At 36.9% G+C, this 18679-nt stretch overlaps 1 protein-coding gene across 1 annotated transcript in view; it reads left to right on the top strand.

The window, feature by feature from the left end:
* SMC6 (structural maintenance of chromosomes 6) overlaps positions 1 to 18679 on the top strand; it is a 66604-nt gene extending 47925 nt beyond the window's left edge. The window contains exons 20-27 of the mRNA XM_066235346.1: positions 14 to 184; positions 4276 to 4413; positions 5398 to 5543; positions 9009 to 9134; positions 10989 to 11094; positions 14692 to 14844; positions 17352 to 17449; positions 18198 to 18679. Coding sequence (XP_066091443.1) covers positions 14 to 184; positions 4276 to 4413; positions 5398 to 5543; positions 9009 to 9134; positions 10989 to 11094; positions 14692 to 14844; positions 17352 to 17449; positions 18198 to 18312 — 1053 coding nt within the window. The 3' untranslated portion in view covers positions 18313 to 18679. The remainder of the gene's footprint in view (positions 1 to 13; positions 185 to 4275; positions 4414 to 5397; positions 5544 to 9008; positions 9135 to 10988; positions 11095 to 14691; positions 14845 to 17351; positions 17450 to 18197) is intronic.

Below are 18679 nucleotides of genomic sequence, written 5' to 3'. Positions count from 1 at the left end.
TAAATGTAACCAGGAAGATGAAGCTCAAGAAAATAACATCAAAATGAAAACGGTTGAGGAAAATATGGAACAACAGAAAAAAGAGATGGAATATCTGAAAGGTCTGAAAGTCGAAGCAGAAAATAAGTATGAGGCAATTAAACTGAAAGTTAATCAGCTGTCAGAGCTGGCAGATCCACTAAAGGTATATTACTGTTATTCTATCTGTATCTTATGTCTTAGGTTTGTATTTGCAGTGTACCCACTAGATAATACCCTCATGAGTAGATCAAGTAGAAATAAATGCTTCTGCTTATACCTCTTTGAGAATAGATTGCCAAGTTTCTGTTACTCCCTGAAGATTACAGCTTTTGTTCCTTTTTATTTTCTGATTCTTTCCCTTGTTTTAGAGCCAGGGCCAGGGACTTGTCTGTGCACTCTATTTCTGTGCTTGCCTGTTCTGTTGTCCTGCCTTCCCTCAGTAACTCAAGCCAACTCGAAATAGAGCCACCCAGTTCCTGTCTGGTGGCATGTCCCAACATGTTCCAGCTTGAGGTCAACTGATGTTTTTAACACATGCTTTTTGAAACCAAATTTAGGAAAGTTAAATTAGTGATCAGTTAATTTGTGTAAATTTCCCCAACTTGTTCGTTACCTTAATTATCAATATTTTATAATCATTGTCATATTTATGAATAGCTCAATTATTCTTAGAACTTTACATTTTATTTATAAGACACTGAGAAGCATGAATAACGTATTTTAAGAGAAGCAGGGTATTTTATGATAACACTCTAATGTACCTCTTTTCAAGAAAATTAATTATCTTATATGAAGCAAAGTGTATTTAGATCTTTTTAAAGTAAAATAATTTGCATTCATAAAAAACTTTACTATAATTGTGTTTATTAAAAAATTTTAAAAAACATAATAGAGTTGAGAGACTATTAGAGGAAGTTAAAGGAGTAGCTACATAGAAATAACTTTCCTCTGTGGGAGATTTCTCTGTAGTCGTCCATGGAGCAAGGATTTCTGCCATTATAACCTAATGTTGATTCATTTTTTTTCCTACTTATAAGAATATAAAATAGGAAAATAGATGCTGATTAAGAAGAATACTTAATTTAAATATTAAAGTTTTGAGGAAGGAAAACGTATTAAAGATGATACTGAGACAAATAAGAGTAGTTGTTACAGAAAGTAAGAATTCAAAGGACAAAGTCTAAGATAAAAGGAGAAAATTAGGTTTTAGAAGGAAGAAATAAGAAAGAATAAAATCAACATGTAAATTATCTAGAATAGACAGGGTAGAATTCAGAACTCAGGAATTAGAGCTGTAAAGTTACAACAAAGATAAGACTAAAACATTTTCTAAATGGGTAAAGTGTGGAACAGGGTGAAAATCAAAATGATGAAATATGCCAAAATGATAAGAAAAAGGAAGATTAGTGCCTACATTATTTATCCCAGACAGCTTAAAATTAAAAACAAGAAATGAGGAAGAGTTAAGCTCTATTCTCTTCTTTTAGGGACCTCTAAGCTAAAGCAACTCCTGGAATTGGGAGTCCATAAATAAGTTAAAGAGCAGAAAGTATGGGCAGAAGGCAGTGAGAATTCTTGATCTTAGCTCTTTCCCTTGGCTGCAAATAACTGAAAGCTAGGAGGTGAGTCCTTCAGTTAACCTGCATGCAGTCAGCTAGTAGCAGAGAGATTTTCCTTTGTAGTAGCACATCACACGAGTAACAAGAGGACCGAGAGGATTTGGCTAACAAAATAATTGCTGAGAAATTGTATTCATACATCAGCAGCTTCTAGACATAATCTGTTTGCTATTAGGATGTTTGTTCATTTTGTATCTGAAGGGTGGTGAATGGTTTTCTCATTTTGAACCATTTATTTTTAATTACCCTGCAAACTGAATGCTTTGGTTGCAAATTAAACTTATTGGACAGGGCTTGTGACCCACAGTGAGCCTATAAAGATAGCTGATCCACATTATTGGAGTCAGAAGGCTTCTCTTTCTGATACAATGATAGTTTATTTGAATCGAGAGCAACTGTGCTTTTGAAAATTTCAAGATTTTATGTTTTATAAACCATCATAGTTAATGTAGGTTTATATGAAACAAGTAGCAATTTATTCAGTGGCACTAAGTAATTAAACCTGGTTATTTAGGCATCCAAGAGAAGAAAATTTTTCAATAATCTGTCCCTTCTAGCATCTTAGCCTATTTTGGAAAGGCTGTAACTTCTTACAGGTTAGAAACTGTACAGGTTTAGGGCTGCATCAAAGTTTCATTTAGACCTTACCCATCCGATCCCTCACCCAAAAACCAGGATGAAGGCCATTAACCTGCTTTTAATATCTAGTTTTCATTTCACCACCAATAAAATGAAAATAAATGAAATGAAATACTGTCTTGCTTTCCTTTTAGTTTTAAATTTGGTAATACCCAGGACATAAATTTATTAAATATGCAAGGAAAAATCAGATAGCCATGGTAAATGTGAAGAAAGAGATCAATAAATAACATCTGAAGTTCTTTTCCTTCCCAAAGTTACTAGGAGGATTAACCAGCACAACTTTGTCCTGATAGGTTTACACCTTCGGTTCCCTAAAGCCGATTGGTTCCCTAAAGCAAATGTGGGCTTATTTATTTTCATAGCTCCTACCAAAAATGATTAGAAAACTTTGTTCTGTGTTTAGAAAACAAGCATTCTATTTCATAAGCTGTTCCAACTTCTAACTGTAATATCTCCTGCTACACTAATTGCACACATTTTTTAAATCTCTGTTTGAAGTAAAGGAACAGCTTATTTTCATCCTTCATATAACGTTTTTATTTTTAATAGAACTCTTTTATAAAAGCTATATGTTATCAAACTATATGGGTGGTATTTTTATCAGTATGAACAAGATGCAATAAATTATATTCTTAGCCTAGAAAAGAGCCTAAATCCTCTGTTATTAGAGGGGTAAATATTTTCAGTATTTAAATACCCCTTTTTCTTTCTGGGATGTCTCCATATAATCTGTCATGGTTGCTGTTTTGGTTTATAATTGTTTCTTTGTTGGTTTATAACTGTAATTCTTGAGTCTGAACATGATAATCATAGTGTATATGACCAGTGCGAGGCTTAAAAAACAAATGAACAAACTAAAATTGAATTGAGTGGTTCTTAAATCCAAAGCCTTTTTATTGAAATAGAAGTGACATGGAGTAAAGACACATATAAGTGTATGGTTTCATAAATTTTGACACGTATATAACTGTTAAACCTCAATTAGAAAAAAGAACACATCCTTCAAGATCAAAAGTGTTCTGCTTCCTTGTAATCTGCCCCTCCCCACCTCCTGCCCGTTGTCCCCAGACAGCCATCAGTCTGCTTTCTATGACTATATTCTGCACATTTTGTAGAATTACATATAATGGAATCACATATTATGTGCTCTTCCTTTTGGGGGGTTTAACATTTTTCAGAACATAACATATACTGTCTAGCACTTAGTGTATATACTGTTTATATTTTGAAAGAAAGAGTGAACAGAATAAAAGTTATTTTTTTATTATGGTCATCCATATTTTTACCTGAATCAATAATTCATTCCTTTTTGTTGCCAAGTAGTATTCCATTTTTTTTGATATATTACAGTTTATTAATTTACCTATGGATGGACATGGGTTTCCAGTTTGGGGTTATTACAAATAAAGCTGCTCTAAGCATTTATGTTTGTATATCAAACCAAATGAACAAACTCTGTGAGAGTCTAAACTTACCTTGGGTATACTTAAATCAAGAGCCTTTTTAAAAATTGAGATTCAGGGATTCTAGATCTAAAATAAAATCTCCAAAGGCAAATTCAGGAAAACTTTATATTTTGTGAAACATCCACACCTACTATAATAGAGTCGATCTGTAGATCATTGTTTGAGAAAGCTGCTGTAATTAATGTCTATGTGTCTATGTAATCTAAACTTTTCACCAAGCTGTGCCTAATTTAAGTCTTTTCAGGCTAATGTGACTTCCCACAAACTACCTTGCTTACAAAAATAAAATTGAAAGCACCATTGTATAAAGAGACTTCATATAAAAGTTTGAATATAATCCTGTGGCCTCTTCATTTGGGGCACTCCTCACTTCTGTTGAGACACGTCTGGACATGAACGCTAACACAGCCTGAAGCGGCAGAGCCCTGTCCACATTATGGAGCTGTCCTATTAGTTGTATAGCTATGCTGGTGATTTTTTTAAAAACTGGGGTTTTTTTAGAGATTATTTTGGTTTTCTTCAAACAGGATGAATTAAACCTTGCTGATTCTGAAGTAGATAACCAAAAACGAGGGAAGCGGCATTATGAAGAAAAACAAAAAGAACACTTGGATACTTTAAATAAAAAGAAACGAGAACTGGATATGAAGGAAAAAGAACTAGAGGTTATTCATCATTTTTTTTTACTTTTTTTGTTTATAGCTTTAGACCTGATTTTTAAAGTGCGTTTTTCTTACTGTCGTGTTTCCAAACATAGACAAGTTGTTTGATGAGTATCTTGTTTCATATAACATAACAGTGGTATTGGTGAATCAAGAGAGAAAGAGGCGTAGGGACTCCCAGAGAGTGGGGACTTAAAGAGACCAACATGAGGAGGACTTCAGGCAGAGTTTTGACACCGTGCCCCTGAGTGACCAGGAGAAGGGCACTCCTTCTCAGCTAATGGAGCTCCTTAACTGCCTCGTTTGGCATCTTGTGTCAGAAAAGTCACCCGGCCTCTGTGTAGTTGGCAGTGGGCTGGGCTGCAGGTCCGCTGCTACATACTGAGCAGCCGTGTTGACAGCTGTCAGCAGCAGCCCTGTGTTTGGAGGAAATTAGCCGAAGGCAACCTAGGTCTAACTAGAAGAGATAGATTCCAACTTGGCCTTTGCATATCTTAAGAAATGTTTAAAAGTCTGTAATCCAGTGCCTTACTTCTTCAAGATTTATATGGAATGTTGTGAATATAAAATAAGTACTATGTATAAAAGGGTTTTGAGTTTTCTAGTATTTTACAAAGATGAGGGTGTTTTTGTTTGAGTTTTCAATACTATTTGGGGTTCAAGTCCATCCCAAAACACAGAAATCTCTGCCTGACCTCAGTGCTCTGGATGCGAAACTTTTCATAACTGCTACTTGAAATTACTTTCATTAGGAAGTTTTGGAGGCCTTACAAATTATTAAAGATGTACACAGGAATGTAATTTTAAAGATTTTTAATGGCCCTGGACTATATTCTCAATATAAAGTTTAGATAAATTACATTGATACTAAGTGTAATTAAAATATATTTTATAAACCTAAGTTTAGAATTTTACTTTGCCTGTTTTGGCACGAGAAATACAATGAATTATTAGCTCAAAGAAGATATTAAATGTTTGGTATTTTAGGAGAAAAAGTCGCAAGCAAGACAGATCTGCCCAGAGCGGATAGAAGTGCAAAAATCTGCATCAGTTCTAGACCAGGAAATTAATAAATTAAGACAAAAGATACAGGCAGAACATGCTAGCCATGGAGACCGAGAAGAAATAATGAGGTGAGTGGTCCATGGCTTTTCTACTTTATTACAATGTTATCTGTAAATATTTTCAAGACAAAAAATGTTTACATGTAAATCTTAAATTTGGATTAGATTTTACTATGGCATATAGTTTATAGCTAGTCTAGTCTTTCATATGTGTATTGTTAATAATAAACTAACTTTTTTCCTTCTGAATTATTACAAAACTCATTATGGAACGCAATTTAAAAATAAATGTCATCTAGCCTGGCCAGGCAGTGGCGCACTGGGTAGGGCATCGAACTGGGATGTGGAGAACCTAGATTCAAAACCCCGAGGTCACCGGCTTGAGCGTGGGCTCATCTGGTTTGAGTAAGGCTTGCTGGCTTGAGCAAGGAGTCCTTGGTCTACTGTAGCCCCCCGGTCAAGGCACCTATGAGAGAGCAATCAGTGAACAACTAAGGTGCTGCACCGAAGAATTGACACTTCTCATCTCTTTCCCTTCCGGTCGGTCTGTCCTTATCTGTCCCACTCTCTGTCTCTGTCTCTGTCAGATAAATAAATAAATAAATAAATAAATAAATAAAGTCATCTTTATACCTATATGATTCATATGGACATGAACTTGTTCAGCTTCACAATTAGTCAAAGAAATTCAAGTAAAACAACTAGAAGCATATATTAAGATGGAGAACAGTACTTTTATGACATAAAAATGGAAGTTCTATAGTTAGAGCACAGGTTCTGAGGCAAGAGTACCTTGGTTGGCATTGCAATTCTATTGTCTCTTTTTGTGACTTTGGCAAATTATCCAGTCTTTCTGAACCTTAATTTTCTCCTTTATAAGATGGGAGTAATTATGGTATTTTCCCTTAGGATTGTTGTGAAGATTAAATGAGATAGTCCGTATAAACAATATATAGGATACATAGTATGTTAGAGATTAGTGATTCTGGAAAACATTAAGGCAGTTTATATCAAACGCCTTCAAAATATTTAGTTTGGCCAAACAATGAAAAATTAGAACGGTGTACAATTGTGGGATAGTGGTTAAATTATAATTGAAAATTGAAGCTGTGCACTCTGTGAAGAACTTTTCTTACCTAAAAAAGAAAAAAAGGCTAAGAACAGGAGTGATCTCAGTTTTATTTTCAAAATCATTGGAAAACAAAAATAGTAAGATTAGTGTTTCTTTAAAATAGATAATTCCTCAGTATTTTAAAAATGCAATGTAAAAAGCCATACAATAAAAAATTTTCCTTCTGTTTATTCTCATCTTCATTTTTTTTTTCATTTTCCTATTCAGTTTCTTTATTAAAGGTAACGTGACTGTGTTTGTTACCCTTGCAGATACAAGAGGTAGTACACTATATAAACTACTTTAGAAGTTGCTTTCTCGGTTTAATGATACACAGTATTGTGAACATCTTTCCCTATCGGCATATGGACATTTTCTTATTGTTCCCAGTATTTAACCATCTCCTATTGATGGATAGTTGGATTTGAATTGAACCTTTTGTTATTATATATAATAAATAATTTTGTACATACTTCATCTTATATGTATCCAGGTTTTTTTGGGGGGGTTGTTTGGTTTTTGTTTTTTAATTCCATTTTGGCAGACTCCCTTCCTAGGGACTGTATTTATCAGCAGTGTTAGACGGCTTGTTTCTATAGAACCTAAACAGTATGTGATCATCTCATATGCTTTTTGCTGATAGATAGATTTCCCCCCCTTAAAACACATCTTAGTGTAATTTTAATTTGCATTTCACTTTTATTAAGTGTGGTTGAACATATTTTTCTTCTCTGAAGGACCATTTATTTCCTTCTTGGTGACCTTTTTATGTACTTTTTCATTGTCCTGTGAATATTTGGGGTGTGAAGAATGTATTATTTTTTCCAAATGGCTATGTAGCCATTTGAAAAGTTGCTTGTTCTCTAAATTATTTCCTTAAGAATGGCTACATGAGTAATATTTTTTGTTTTTGCATATTTAGAACTATTTAGCTTTCATTTTGAATTGAAGAACAGTTTAGCCTCATATAAAAGGCTTCATTTCTTGAGGTTCTGTTTGTGATGGTTAGTACTCAGCTAGGAAGTCGTGTGACTTGTCCACTGTCTGAATTGTGGTCCTTTCCCTTAGTACACAGAGTGCTTTTTAAGTTGTAGGTTCAAATCTTCTTTCTTAAAAGTTTTCTTGTATTGTACTTTTAAATATTTTCTGTTCTGTTCAGTTTTCTTTTTGAGGTCTTCATTTATACATATGATGAATAAATACCCTTTGTCTGCTCTCTCTATTTTGTCTAATCAGTTTACCTGTTTTTCCCCCAATTTCTTTGCTTTACTTATTTCTGGTCTCTGTTTCATCAGTGTTTTCTATCTTGTGTGTTTGTTCCTTTGCATCATCCTCTCATTTTGTCTTATCTTTTGTTCCTCTTCCTCCTCCTCCTCTTCCTCTTCTTCCTCCTCTATTTCCTCCTGCTCCTCTTCCTCTTTGTCTTCTTCCTCCTCCTTTTCCTCCTCTTCCCTGTCCTCCTCCTCCTCCTCTTCCTCCTGCTCCTCTTCCTCTCCCTCTTCCTCTCCCGCCTCCTTTGTCTAGGCTGCCTTCCCACCTTGAATACTGCAGGTTCTCGCTTCACTTCCCCTTGTCCGGTTGTCACCTTCTGTTGTTTCCCTATCAGTGTTTTCCATTTTGCTCTCAGGGTCTTCCATCCTGGTAACATTTGTTTTGTTTTCATTCATAGCGTACAATCACAGTTTTTATCTACTTTGTGACATTATTGTTTTAATAATTTTTATTTTGTCTGTAGACGGAGTTTTGCTGCCTTTCTTTCCCATAAATATCTTTGTATGGATGCTATGCTTATGCCTGTTGTGCTGCTCATTTTTATTTAGCTGGTTTTCCCGGACTGGGCATTTGATGGAGAATGGGATGGGAGCTGTGAGAGTTGATGGGGTTGCCTGTCATACTTGGCAGGGACTGGCTCTCCTTTTGCACAGCACAGCTGGTACCTTCCCCAGCATCACTTCTGAGGGCCCGTGCCTTCCCTGCCTCTTCGAATTTGTCTGGTTCAGCCAGGGTAGGGAGTGGGAGGAATCCTAATTCTCTGTTTCTCAGTTCCCACATTGGCATCTGCAACTGAGGGAAACATTTCTGGCCTTCTAGTGTGATCCATTCACTTTTAGAAGGTGTATATTAGCTTTCATTCTCTTAAGTCTGCCACCTCTGGGCCCCACCTGGCCACTTTCCTCCTGGGCTTTCTCTGCCTTCTGTAGGGCAGGCTTTGCTCGTGCCCAGCCCTGCTGGCAGCTCTTCCGGGCCCGGACAGCATGCACTCCTCTCAGAGCGGTTTTGTTTGGGGCTTTCCGGAACCTGTGCTGCCAGGCCCCTCAGCACCCCTGTTCCCTATTCTCTTCTCACTTAACATACTGGAGACTACTTTTTATTATGTTTCTTTGAATGGCATTTATTTACTTAATATTTTGTTCATAAAATAGGCAGTACCAAGAAGCAAGAGAAACTTATCTTGATCTGGATACTAAAGTAAGGACTTTAAGGAAGTTTATTAAATTACTGGAAGAAATAATGCGTCATCGATACAAAACATACCAACAGTTTAGAAGGTAAGTGCATTCAAAAAATATTACCACATACATATTTTTGGTTTTTCTTTGCTTTTACTTATCCCTTATAAATATCAAAATTAAATGAAAAGAGCTTTACCTGATTCAGTTAGTGAAGAGCCGACAGTGCCTACCTGTCAGCTGGTACCCGCGATCCTGATCTAGTCAGAGAATGCAGGATTCGAAGGCCTTTGCAGCGAGCTTGTCTGACTCTCCCACTCCATTAGTCATCCTTTACTGGGTCGTTCATAGGTGGCCAGTCGCTGGCTGCTTGAAGGGGTCCTTTGAACAGGAGCTCATTGGTTCTGAAACAGCCTCTTTCACTCTTGGACATCGCGTGCTCTTACGGGATCCCAGCGTGGGATGGGACCCGCTGCGGCGGTATCTCAGCTGTTTTGCCGTGGCCGAGATGGTGTCACTTGATAGTGCCGAGTCCCTGCTTTGTTTGCTGCCGCATCTCCAGCACCTGCTAACAGTACCTAAAATATATATTGGTTACATGAATGAATACAGGATTAGGGAAACTGGATATTATTAATGTACCCAGGAATGTGCAGACTCACAGGGATACGTTGACCCCAGTGAAAGTCACCAGCAGCAGAAATAAAGCAGAGGGCTGTTTGAAGGTGGGGATGGCCGGTGATGTGCGTGGCTCCAGGCAGCCCTAGTCGCTACGCTCACCCTCTGCTTTCCCCAGAGGCATCTCCTCAGTCACAGGCTTCCTAGCTGTCACATTTTAAAAGCTGTTAAACTTTTTACACTGGGGAACCTGGCCATTTTATGAGGAAAGTCTCTTTTAGACGTCTATGATGGAAAAACATGTATCAGTATTAAAAAAGTCAACAGAACATTCTGAAAACCAACCACCAGTGGTCGCTGTGGCACAAGAAGGAAACTCAGGCTGTCAGGCTAATGTGGAGAGTTAGTGCAGTTTAGGTAGGAAATTAGGAAAGAAAAGAATAAATGATAGTTCTCTGAAGAAATGGGCCTTAGACTCATTAAGGAGCAAAAATATTAAGAAATCGAGCCAGTCACCTATCATTTGAATCTTATTTGGTAAATACTATTTCCCAACTGAAAGGAATCCAGGCCCCTTGGAGAAGTGGCTGATTCAGAACTGGGCAGGGAAGGTGCAGATGAGTCTCTGGTTATGCCAGAAAGTGAGGACATGCACAAGAAAGGGGGAGTTGTGATAAAAGCATAGGAGGCAGATTGAAGGGGCCCACTGGCGGAACCTGGGACACTGAGGATCAAAATAAACAAGGACAGTGATAGGCGGTAACCCAGTGAATAAAGTTAGCATCTGTGATTCCATCCTGATGGATAGATAGTTGGCTAAGTGAATCAATTGAAGAACAAGGGAATGGTCTTCCTGACAGTAGAATGCCATCTGGTAAGTCTTAGAGACGGGACGGGGGAGTCCTCGTTGTGCCAGGCAGTGTGAAAGGTATCACACAGTGAGTGAGAGGTTGCCCTCCCCCTCCCTTCTTGCTGCTGTGAAGTTGAGTGAGACAGGCAGATGAATAGGTCCTTATCAACACTACTAAAGTTCAGTCTTCTCAAGGATAGGATTCTGAATTAGTGTGCTGGATTGGTACCTGCATGTGGACTGGCTGCAGTGTAGTGGGATGTATTAAGTGTGAGATGACATGTTTGTGGTAAAAATGTGGAGACACAAATGAAATACAAAGATGGGAAAAAATTGTCTATAATTCCACCTGTAAAATTGCCAACCATTGTTAGCATTTTGGAATATTTCTGCCTGGTTTTACATACTGGTTTGAAGGTCATGCTGAATATACACTTCTATATTATTCTATACATTAAAAATGTACCCAATTTTTTTATTTCAAGGTGTTTGACTTTACGATGCAAATTGTACTTTGACAACTTACTATCTCAGCGGGCCTATTGTGGGAAAATGAATTTTGACCACAAGAATGAAACTCTTACTATATCAGTAAGTATCTTAACTTTGCATGTTAATTATTAGGAAATGCTTTGCCAGAGTGTTGAAAATTAAATTGACTTCACTGGCTAAAGCTGCTATTATTGTAGGTTTTTTTTCTTTTTTTTTTTTTGTATTTTTCTGAAGCTGGAAACGGGGAGAGACAGTCAGACAGACTCCCACATGCGCCCCACCGGGATCCACCTGGCATGCCCACCAGGGGCGATGCTCTGCCCACCAGGGGGCGATGCTCTGCCCCTCCGGGGCGTCTCTCTGTTGCGACCAGAGCCTTTCCAGTGCCTGGGGCAGAGGCCAAGGAGCCATCCCCAGCGCCCGGGCCATCTTTGCTCCAATGGAGCCTTGGCTGCGGGAGGTGAAGAGAGAGACAGAGAGGAAGGAGAGGGGGAGCGGTGGAGAAGCAGATGGGCGCTTCTCCTGTGTGCCCTGGCCGGGAATCAAACCCGGGACTTCTGCACGCCAGGCTGACGCTCTACCACTGAGCCAACCGGCCAGGGCTTTTTCCTTCAATTTTTAAAAATATTTTTCCCCTAGACAATCACATTATTTTTTTACAATGAAAATTAGGAATTATATTTCAGTGACAAGTGCTCACCTTCTCTTTCTACTCTGTTGGTTTCTTTTTAAAATTATGTGGGACATTATAGAAGATCCATTTTTTGTTTGTTTCTCTGGTCTCATTATAAGAAGCCAAGAAAATATTTCTTAAAGAATATTCTACTGCATAAAATTGTTTGTACTACTTATTTCGGAAGGTATTCCTCAATCTGGCCTCTTTTAGATAAAGCCACCATGTTCAAGTGTGGCATGTGTCTTTATAGATTCTTTCATAGTGACATGCATTGAAAGAGGGAATGTAGGAAATAGCATTCAATATTGTATAGTCAGGAAGGCCAAGAGCAACTACCCTCTCTTAAGTAATCAGAGCAAAATTGTCAAATAATTGCTTACATCTTTAAGCACCACAAACTTTATACTTCCATTTTAATTCTTAGAATAAGTAATAATTTACTATGCATATATACAACAGAGGTCCAATATCTAAAAATTTTAAAGAATGATAATAAAGAAAAAGAATGACATGTTTAAAAATTACCAAAAAACTTCATAAATCATTGTCCATTGGGCAGATAAACACATGAAAAGTATTCAGTATCATTAGTCATCATAGAAATACAAATTTACATCATAATAAGTTTTTATCACATCATTATTAGTGTGACTAAAATGAGTAAGACTGATAATATCTTTTGTTGGTTGGGATGTAGACTTAAAACTCTCATACCTTGCCCATGGGAGTAGAATTTGGTAGAACTAATTGTCAACCTGTCTGGCAGTGTCTGTTAAACCAGCTCCACTCTTTAAAAACTGGTAAAATTCTATGTGTTTAAGTAAGAGCTGTTTGAGCCAAATGCTTAAGCTTTGTTTTTCTTCTGTATATAATTTATACTCTAATGAAAATGAGAAAACGAAGAAAATATTAGGAGTGTTTGCATAATTTAGCCCCAAAGCTAATTGTATAGACAAGTGAAGCTAGACTTTTTGACAGTATCATCCCTGTTATTCAAAAGCCTATTATTGCTTTAGGAATCTGGTTATCTAGTCTTCTGGGTTTTTTTGTTTTTTTTTAAAGAGAAGGAAACGGAAGTCCCATGAGAAGTTAGTAATAGATCAGAAGTATATTAGAGTTCCATGATTCTTCCAGTGCTTCATTCATCAGACTGATACAAAATGCAGTTTGGGAGCAAAAGATTGCATCCTGTGACTTAGTTCTTACTTTTATACTATGCTAGGATTTTTTGTTTGTTTTGTGTGGCTGTTTGCTGCTTATGTTAATTTTTTTTCATTTGGATTTTCATGGAGGATTCAGACTTGCAGATGATACATATAAAATTTCAACATATGTTTAAATTCAGAATTTTTTATAACAGATTAAAAAATAAATGCTCACTTAAGAGCTACATATTTTTCAAATAGCAGTTTGGACAATATGTGAATCCATGTGTCCGCTAAAAGGTATGATAAAACTTCACGATATAAAACTGGTTGGTGCTGTTTTTTCCCTTGTGTAGCATATACATGCCTGTGGAAATTACTTCAAAATGGACAAAGACTGTCTTCTGATATTCACTTATACTATCTTCTCAGGAAATTGTGTGACATTGTGCTATTCATCTGATTAATTGTTTTATTGTTCCCATGAGCCCTTATTTATTAAAAGGGAATTTTTCTAAGAGCTTTTATGAATTTCAGTTCATCGCTATTGTATTCTTTGGTCAGTGTGAGCTTCTTTAAGTTGGTCCTGTGTCTTTTTGACATTCAGTAATTACTTTTAAAGCAGTTTAACCACTAGATGTCACTGGAATTCAGTAACAAAAGATTATCTTGGCACATATAAATGTTTGAAAAAAGAAACAAAACAATTCCATTTCCAGTGACCTTAAAACAATAAAATATTTAGCCAAGGAGGTAGAAGATCTGTACACACACATACAACAATATTATTCAGCCATAAAAAGCAAAGGAAATTGACATGCCACAACATGGGACCTTGAGGGCATTATAGTAATTAAAATGAACACACAGAGAAAGACAGTTACTATATGGCATAGCTTACTTAAAATCAAAAGGAGCCGAACTCATGGAAGCAGTCGAATGGTGGGTGCCAGGTTTAGGGGCACAGGCGAAACAAGTGAAGGTGGTCAGAGGGTACCAGCTATCTAAGATAAATAGGGTCTTTCCTGTTTTATTCTACAAGTTTTATACTGTTAGGTCTTCTCTTTGAGTCCTGAACTGATTTTGAGTTGGTTTTGGTGAGTGGTCTAAGATACGGGTTCAATTCCATTCTTTTGTATGTTGATATTCAGGTTTTTCTGTACCACTTATTGAAGAGATTATCCTATCCCCAGTTTGTATTCTTGGCTCCTTTGTCAAGTATTAGTTGACCATGTTTGCCTGGGTTTATTTCTGAGCTCTCAACTCTGTTCCATTGGTCTATGTGCCTATTTTTATGCCAGTACTACAATTATGATGCTACAATTAACAATACTGTGTTGTATACTTTTGAAAGTTGCCCAGAGAGTAGATCACAAAACGTCTCACCACCAAAAAAGGTACTTATGTGAGGTGATAATGTTAAATAACCTATGGCGATGATTATTTTGCAATATATGCATATATCAAATCATCACCTTTTACACCCTTAAATGTATACAATATTATATGTCAATTTTATTTTAATAAAGCTGGAGAGGGTATAAAAATGCCAGGACACTAGTTTAAGTTATTTCAATCAGTAATATTTGCCTAACATTGGCATTTTTATTATTCCAAAAAGCCTTTGGAATTTTGGTATGTTTGATCCAGTTATGGTGAGAGTATGTTTTCAATTTGATTTTCTCCCAGTAAAACCAAAACCATTGTTATATTGCTCTTTGTTTTACTGTAAAATGTGTTCAGTAGAATCGATGTCATTTCCACATGACTAAATGATTTTATTCTTTTTTTATTATTTTAAACTATATACCCATTCTTTCTAATGGTAGGCAACCTTTTTCCATACCTTTGTTTGTTTTTGTTTACTCATTCAAGGTTCAGCCTGGAGAGGGAAACAGAGCTGCTTTCAACGACATGAGAGCCTTGTCCGGGGGCGAGCGCTCCTTCTCCACGGTGTGCTTCATCCTGTCTCTGTGGTCCATTGCGGAGTCTCCCTTCAGATGCCTGGATGAGTTTGATGTCTACATGGTACTGGGAAATTTTAAACTCAGTTTTGAGGGATGGGTGGACGTGTATTTAAGTGGAAGCAATTCTCTTTTTAGTTTTACCCAAAATAGGACAAGCTCGTGCTCAGACGTGTAGTCCGTGATTAGTGGTGGGGAAGAACTAGAGGTGTGGTTCTCCCTTGCTACAGTCTGCACGATAACTTTGGGCAAAGTACTTATCCTTGTCAGGCTTCAGTTTCTTCATTTATAAAATAAAACTGAATCTTTCCTGCTTCCTACAGTTATAGTGAGAGGTTCCTCCCCCTCGCCCTCCCGCTATACACATGCAGTTTCTGAAACTCCCACCTGTGTTTGGAAACCTACCAGATGGAAGTATCTCACCCTGGCATCTCTGTTGCCCATGTGCCCAGCTACCTGTCCTGCGTAATCTAGTAAACGACCTGTCTCAAACTCAGCATGTCTGACATTGAATTTTCTTCCACCCAAAGCCTCTTCCTTTGTGTCAGTTTCCTACCTTGATTAGTGGCAAATTGACATTAATAACCAATCACCTAGCTGTGAAACTTGGGTTTATCTGTGAGTCTTCGTGTCACTCTCGCATTCGTCTGCCCTGTCTGTTCCTCTTTTCCCATCCCTCCCTCCTCTCTGCCCTCTTCCTCCTCCTACCTCTCTTCGCCGTTGTCACCTTTCCCCTACGTCATCACCTGTCCAGCCCCGCAGACTCTGATCTTGCTGCTCCTTCAGTTCCCCGTCACCATTTTGTCAGCTATGTATTTCTAAAATAAATTGGATTTTGGTCACTCAGTTGTTTAAAACACTTCCTTGGTTAATTATTCTATCTGGGGCAAAGGTTGAGCCACTTCATGTTCGTGGTTTTCCAAACACTGTGCCTCTGCTGTCTGCCATCTCTATGGCCATCACACCCTGCCCACCTTCCAAGCCTTGGCTCACACATCACCTCTCTGTGGCCTTTGTGACTCTCACCTGCTCGGCAGGACCAGGGACTTTTCAGAGTTCCCTCAGCATTATGTTACATTAACTCATACCATTATTTTTATGTTTTGTATTATAAAATATGTAATATTCTGCATTATGTATTACACTATTATATTTTATCTCTATTTTCTCATTCTGTTGTGGTCCTTCTTGTCATGTCTGGATCTCCCACTAAATTGTAATCTTTTTGAGGTTACAAACTATCTTCTTTGGATTTCTACCTCCTAATCCTACCCTATAATAAGCATTTAGAAAATGCCTATTTGTGAATCAGAATTCATACTTGTGAGTGCTTTAGAATCCTTCAGGTGTCATTTTCCTCTGTATTACTATCAGTGTGTAATTAGACATTCCTCTGGAAATTGGCTTTAAAGCTAATTGAAAAATCTCAGAAGGCGATTGTTCTTTCATGCATTGTTTTTGTCTAAAATACTGTTATGTAATCTTCTCAACATGTTGTCATCTTTAATTTAGGATAACTTGTTTCTTTCTTTGTCAGAAACTTAGAGGGGCTTATCCAGAATAGCATCTTCCCCTTTGAAAGCGTTCATAAAAATGTATCCAAGTTCTGAGACTCAATCCAAAATCAGGGAGTATTTTATTGTGTATTGGTATATTGGCTATTAAGTAATAGGCCTCCCTGGGGCAGTGTTTTGAAAAGACAGTATTCTGTTTGTAAGCTCTGGTTATTTCTGTGGACTTCACATCAGATTACTTTATGGAGATGCCTGATGGAAGAATTTAAATCCTACGAGGCACTGAGCAGTGTAGACATTGTGGGCCCCTGTCTGCCTCCACAGTCCGTGCCTGAAGTAGCATGCAGCCTGCCACATGTGTGTCCTGCAGTCCTTTAAAAATAGATGCGTTCACTTGTCTTTGTTTTCACCTTTTAGCTTTCAGGGGTGGAAGGAGTACTTTGAATTTTTTGTCGTTGCTATTTAACTCAAAATATAAATACATAGTTTAATTTATTTCATTTTAAAACCTGTTATAACTAAAAAAATTTTATACACAGATGCACTGTTTAACTTATTTTAAAGATTTCATTGAGAACTTGGTCTGTACATTTAAATTGGCTCATGTTGTACAAATTGTAGGAGGTGAAGGGGACAGGCAGAGTTTTGTAAACACCTTAGTCATTGAGGGGAAATTTGAGAGACTTCATAAGTTTGAAGCTAGTCACTTTTGATACTGTTCTTCTGAGTGACTATTCCTGTGCTGATTAGATTCATTCTGTAACAGTTAGTTGTGTCCTTTTAATATTTTTTATTATTTAAATTGCTAAGTATATTTTTGAGAGGGAACCATACTTATAAATACTTTCACTGTATAAATTAACCTGGAAGATAGGTGTATCCACTTGTTTTCCCTTGATAGTTTTAGATGTTGTCTTCCCTCTGCTTGGCATGCATGAGAGATAAGGTAATAGGTGATCCCTGGGTAAAAACCCATGGGTTCACTAGCCAGCAGGATACTGTTTCACAGGGACTTGTTTGATACAGCACCGACCCTGACTTCTGCCTTTGTTTTTAGGATATGGTGAACCGGAGAATCGCAATGGACATGATTCTCAAGATGGCCGATTCCCAGCGTTTCAGACAATTTATCTTGCTCACCCCTCAAAGCATGAGGTAACTTTAAAAACTATTCTGTGAATATATAGCTGAAGTATAGAAAATGGGGAAAAGAAATCTTTTACAATCTTAATTTTTAAAGTGCAAATGTATAAATGACCAGTAAAAGGAAAAATTAGCCTCTATACTAGTTCTGGAGAAAGCAACTTGATTTGAATGTGATGACTGGCTTGTTACTATGTCTATTTTGAATCTGCTCTTCTATAGTTATCATGATCAACTAATGTAAAATAATTTTAGTAATTCCATTTAGACTAGAGAAACAAGATTTGCCCAGTCTTGACTCTTTTTCTGATCAATTACAAGTACAAATCCTTCTCAATAAATATTTTTCCTCTTCTGTCACTCAGCGTTTACTGGGTCTTGTAAGGTGTCCACTGTGTCACTGAGACGATATTCTCTCTCTCAATGGTCACTTTGATCATATGGAGGTTTAGATTTCTTTTTGGAAAAATCAGGTAACTCCTTTCTGGCTAGACAAGAAGAACAAGAGTGAGAAATAGTTGATATATAAATCTCCTTCTGAAAACATGTATTATTTAGCAGGAAGTTGTTTTTTTTAATGAAATCAAATTATTTCTTTATTGCAAATTATATTTTTCTTGGAACTTCAGATATTATACATATCCCCCTATTAACAGATAGCAGCCGTTCAGATTTATATTTTCATGAGGCGTATTAGAATTTTTTTGAAATGTGAAAAAATGTCCTTGGAAATTTGAGTAATTCATTTTACTTCCTCTAGCTCACTTCCATCAAGTAAACTGATTCGACTCTTTCGAATGTCTGATCCTGAAAGAGGACAGCTAACGTTGCCTTCCCAACCTGCGACTCAAGAGGAGGAAGAAAATGGAAGTTGACTTGTCCTCATGTTGAAAGCTTTGTAAAAGGAAGAGAATTCAGGGCTGTTTGATGTAATAAAAGAAACTAAAGATATTCTAAAATAAAAGAGATTCCTTTATATAGATGACCACAATAAAATATGTAAATAACTAGAAAACCAACTACAACCAGCAATTTAAAGTTACTATTACTTTACTTTGAGAAGTCAGTTTCATATACTGATTTTAAATCTTTGTGCTTGTTTATTTTATTTTTAACCATCTACTTTTATAGATTCTTTTTCAGAGGTAAAATTTTGTACATATGTACATGTACATATTTGTTTCATTTTGGTTCATTTCTATAGAATTTCTAAGAATGAAAATAAAAGTTTTGATCCCCTGA

Source organism: Saccopteryx bilineata, chromosome 6, assembly GCF_036850765.1.
Source record: "Saccopteryx bilineata isolate mSacBil1 chromosome 6, mSacBil1_pri_phased_curated, whole genome shotgun sequence".
Lineage (NCBI taxonomy): Eukaryota > Metazoa > Chordata > Mammalia > Chiroptera > Emballonuridae > Saccopteryx > Saccopteryx bilineata.
Note: the sequence above shows the minus strand (reverse complement) of the source record. Positions and strands in the feature narration are given on the sequence as shown.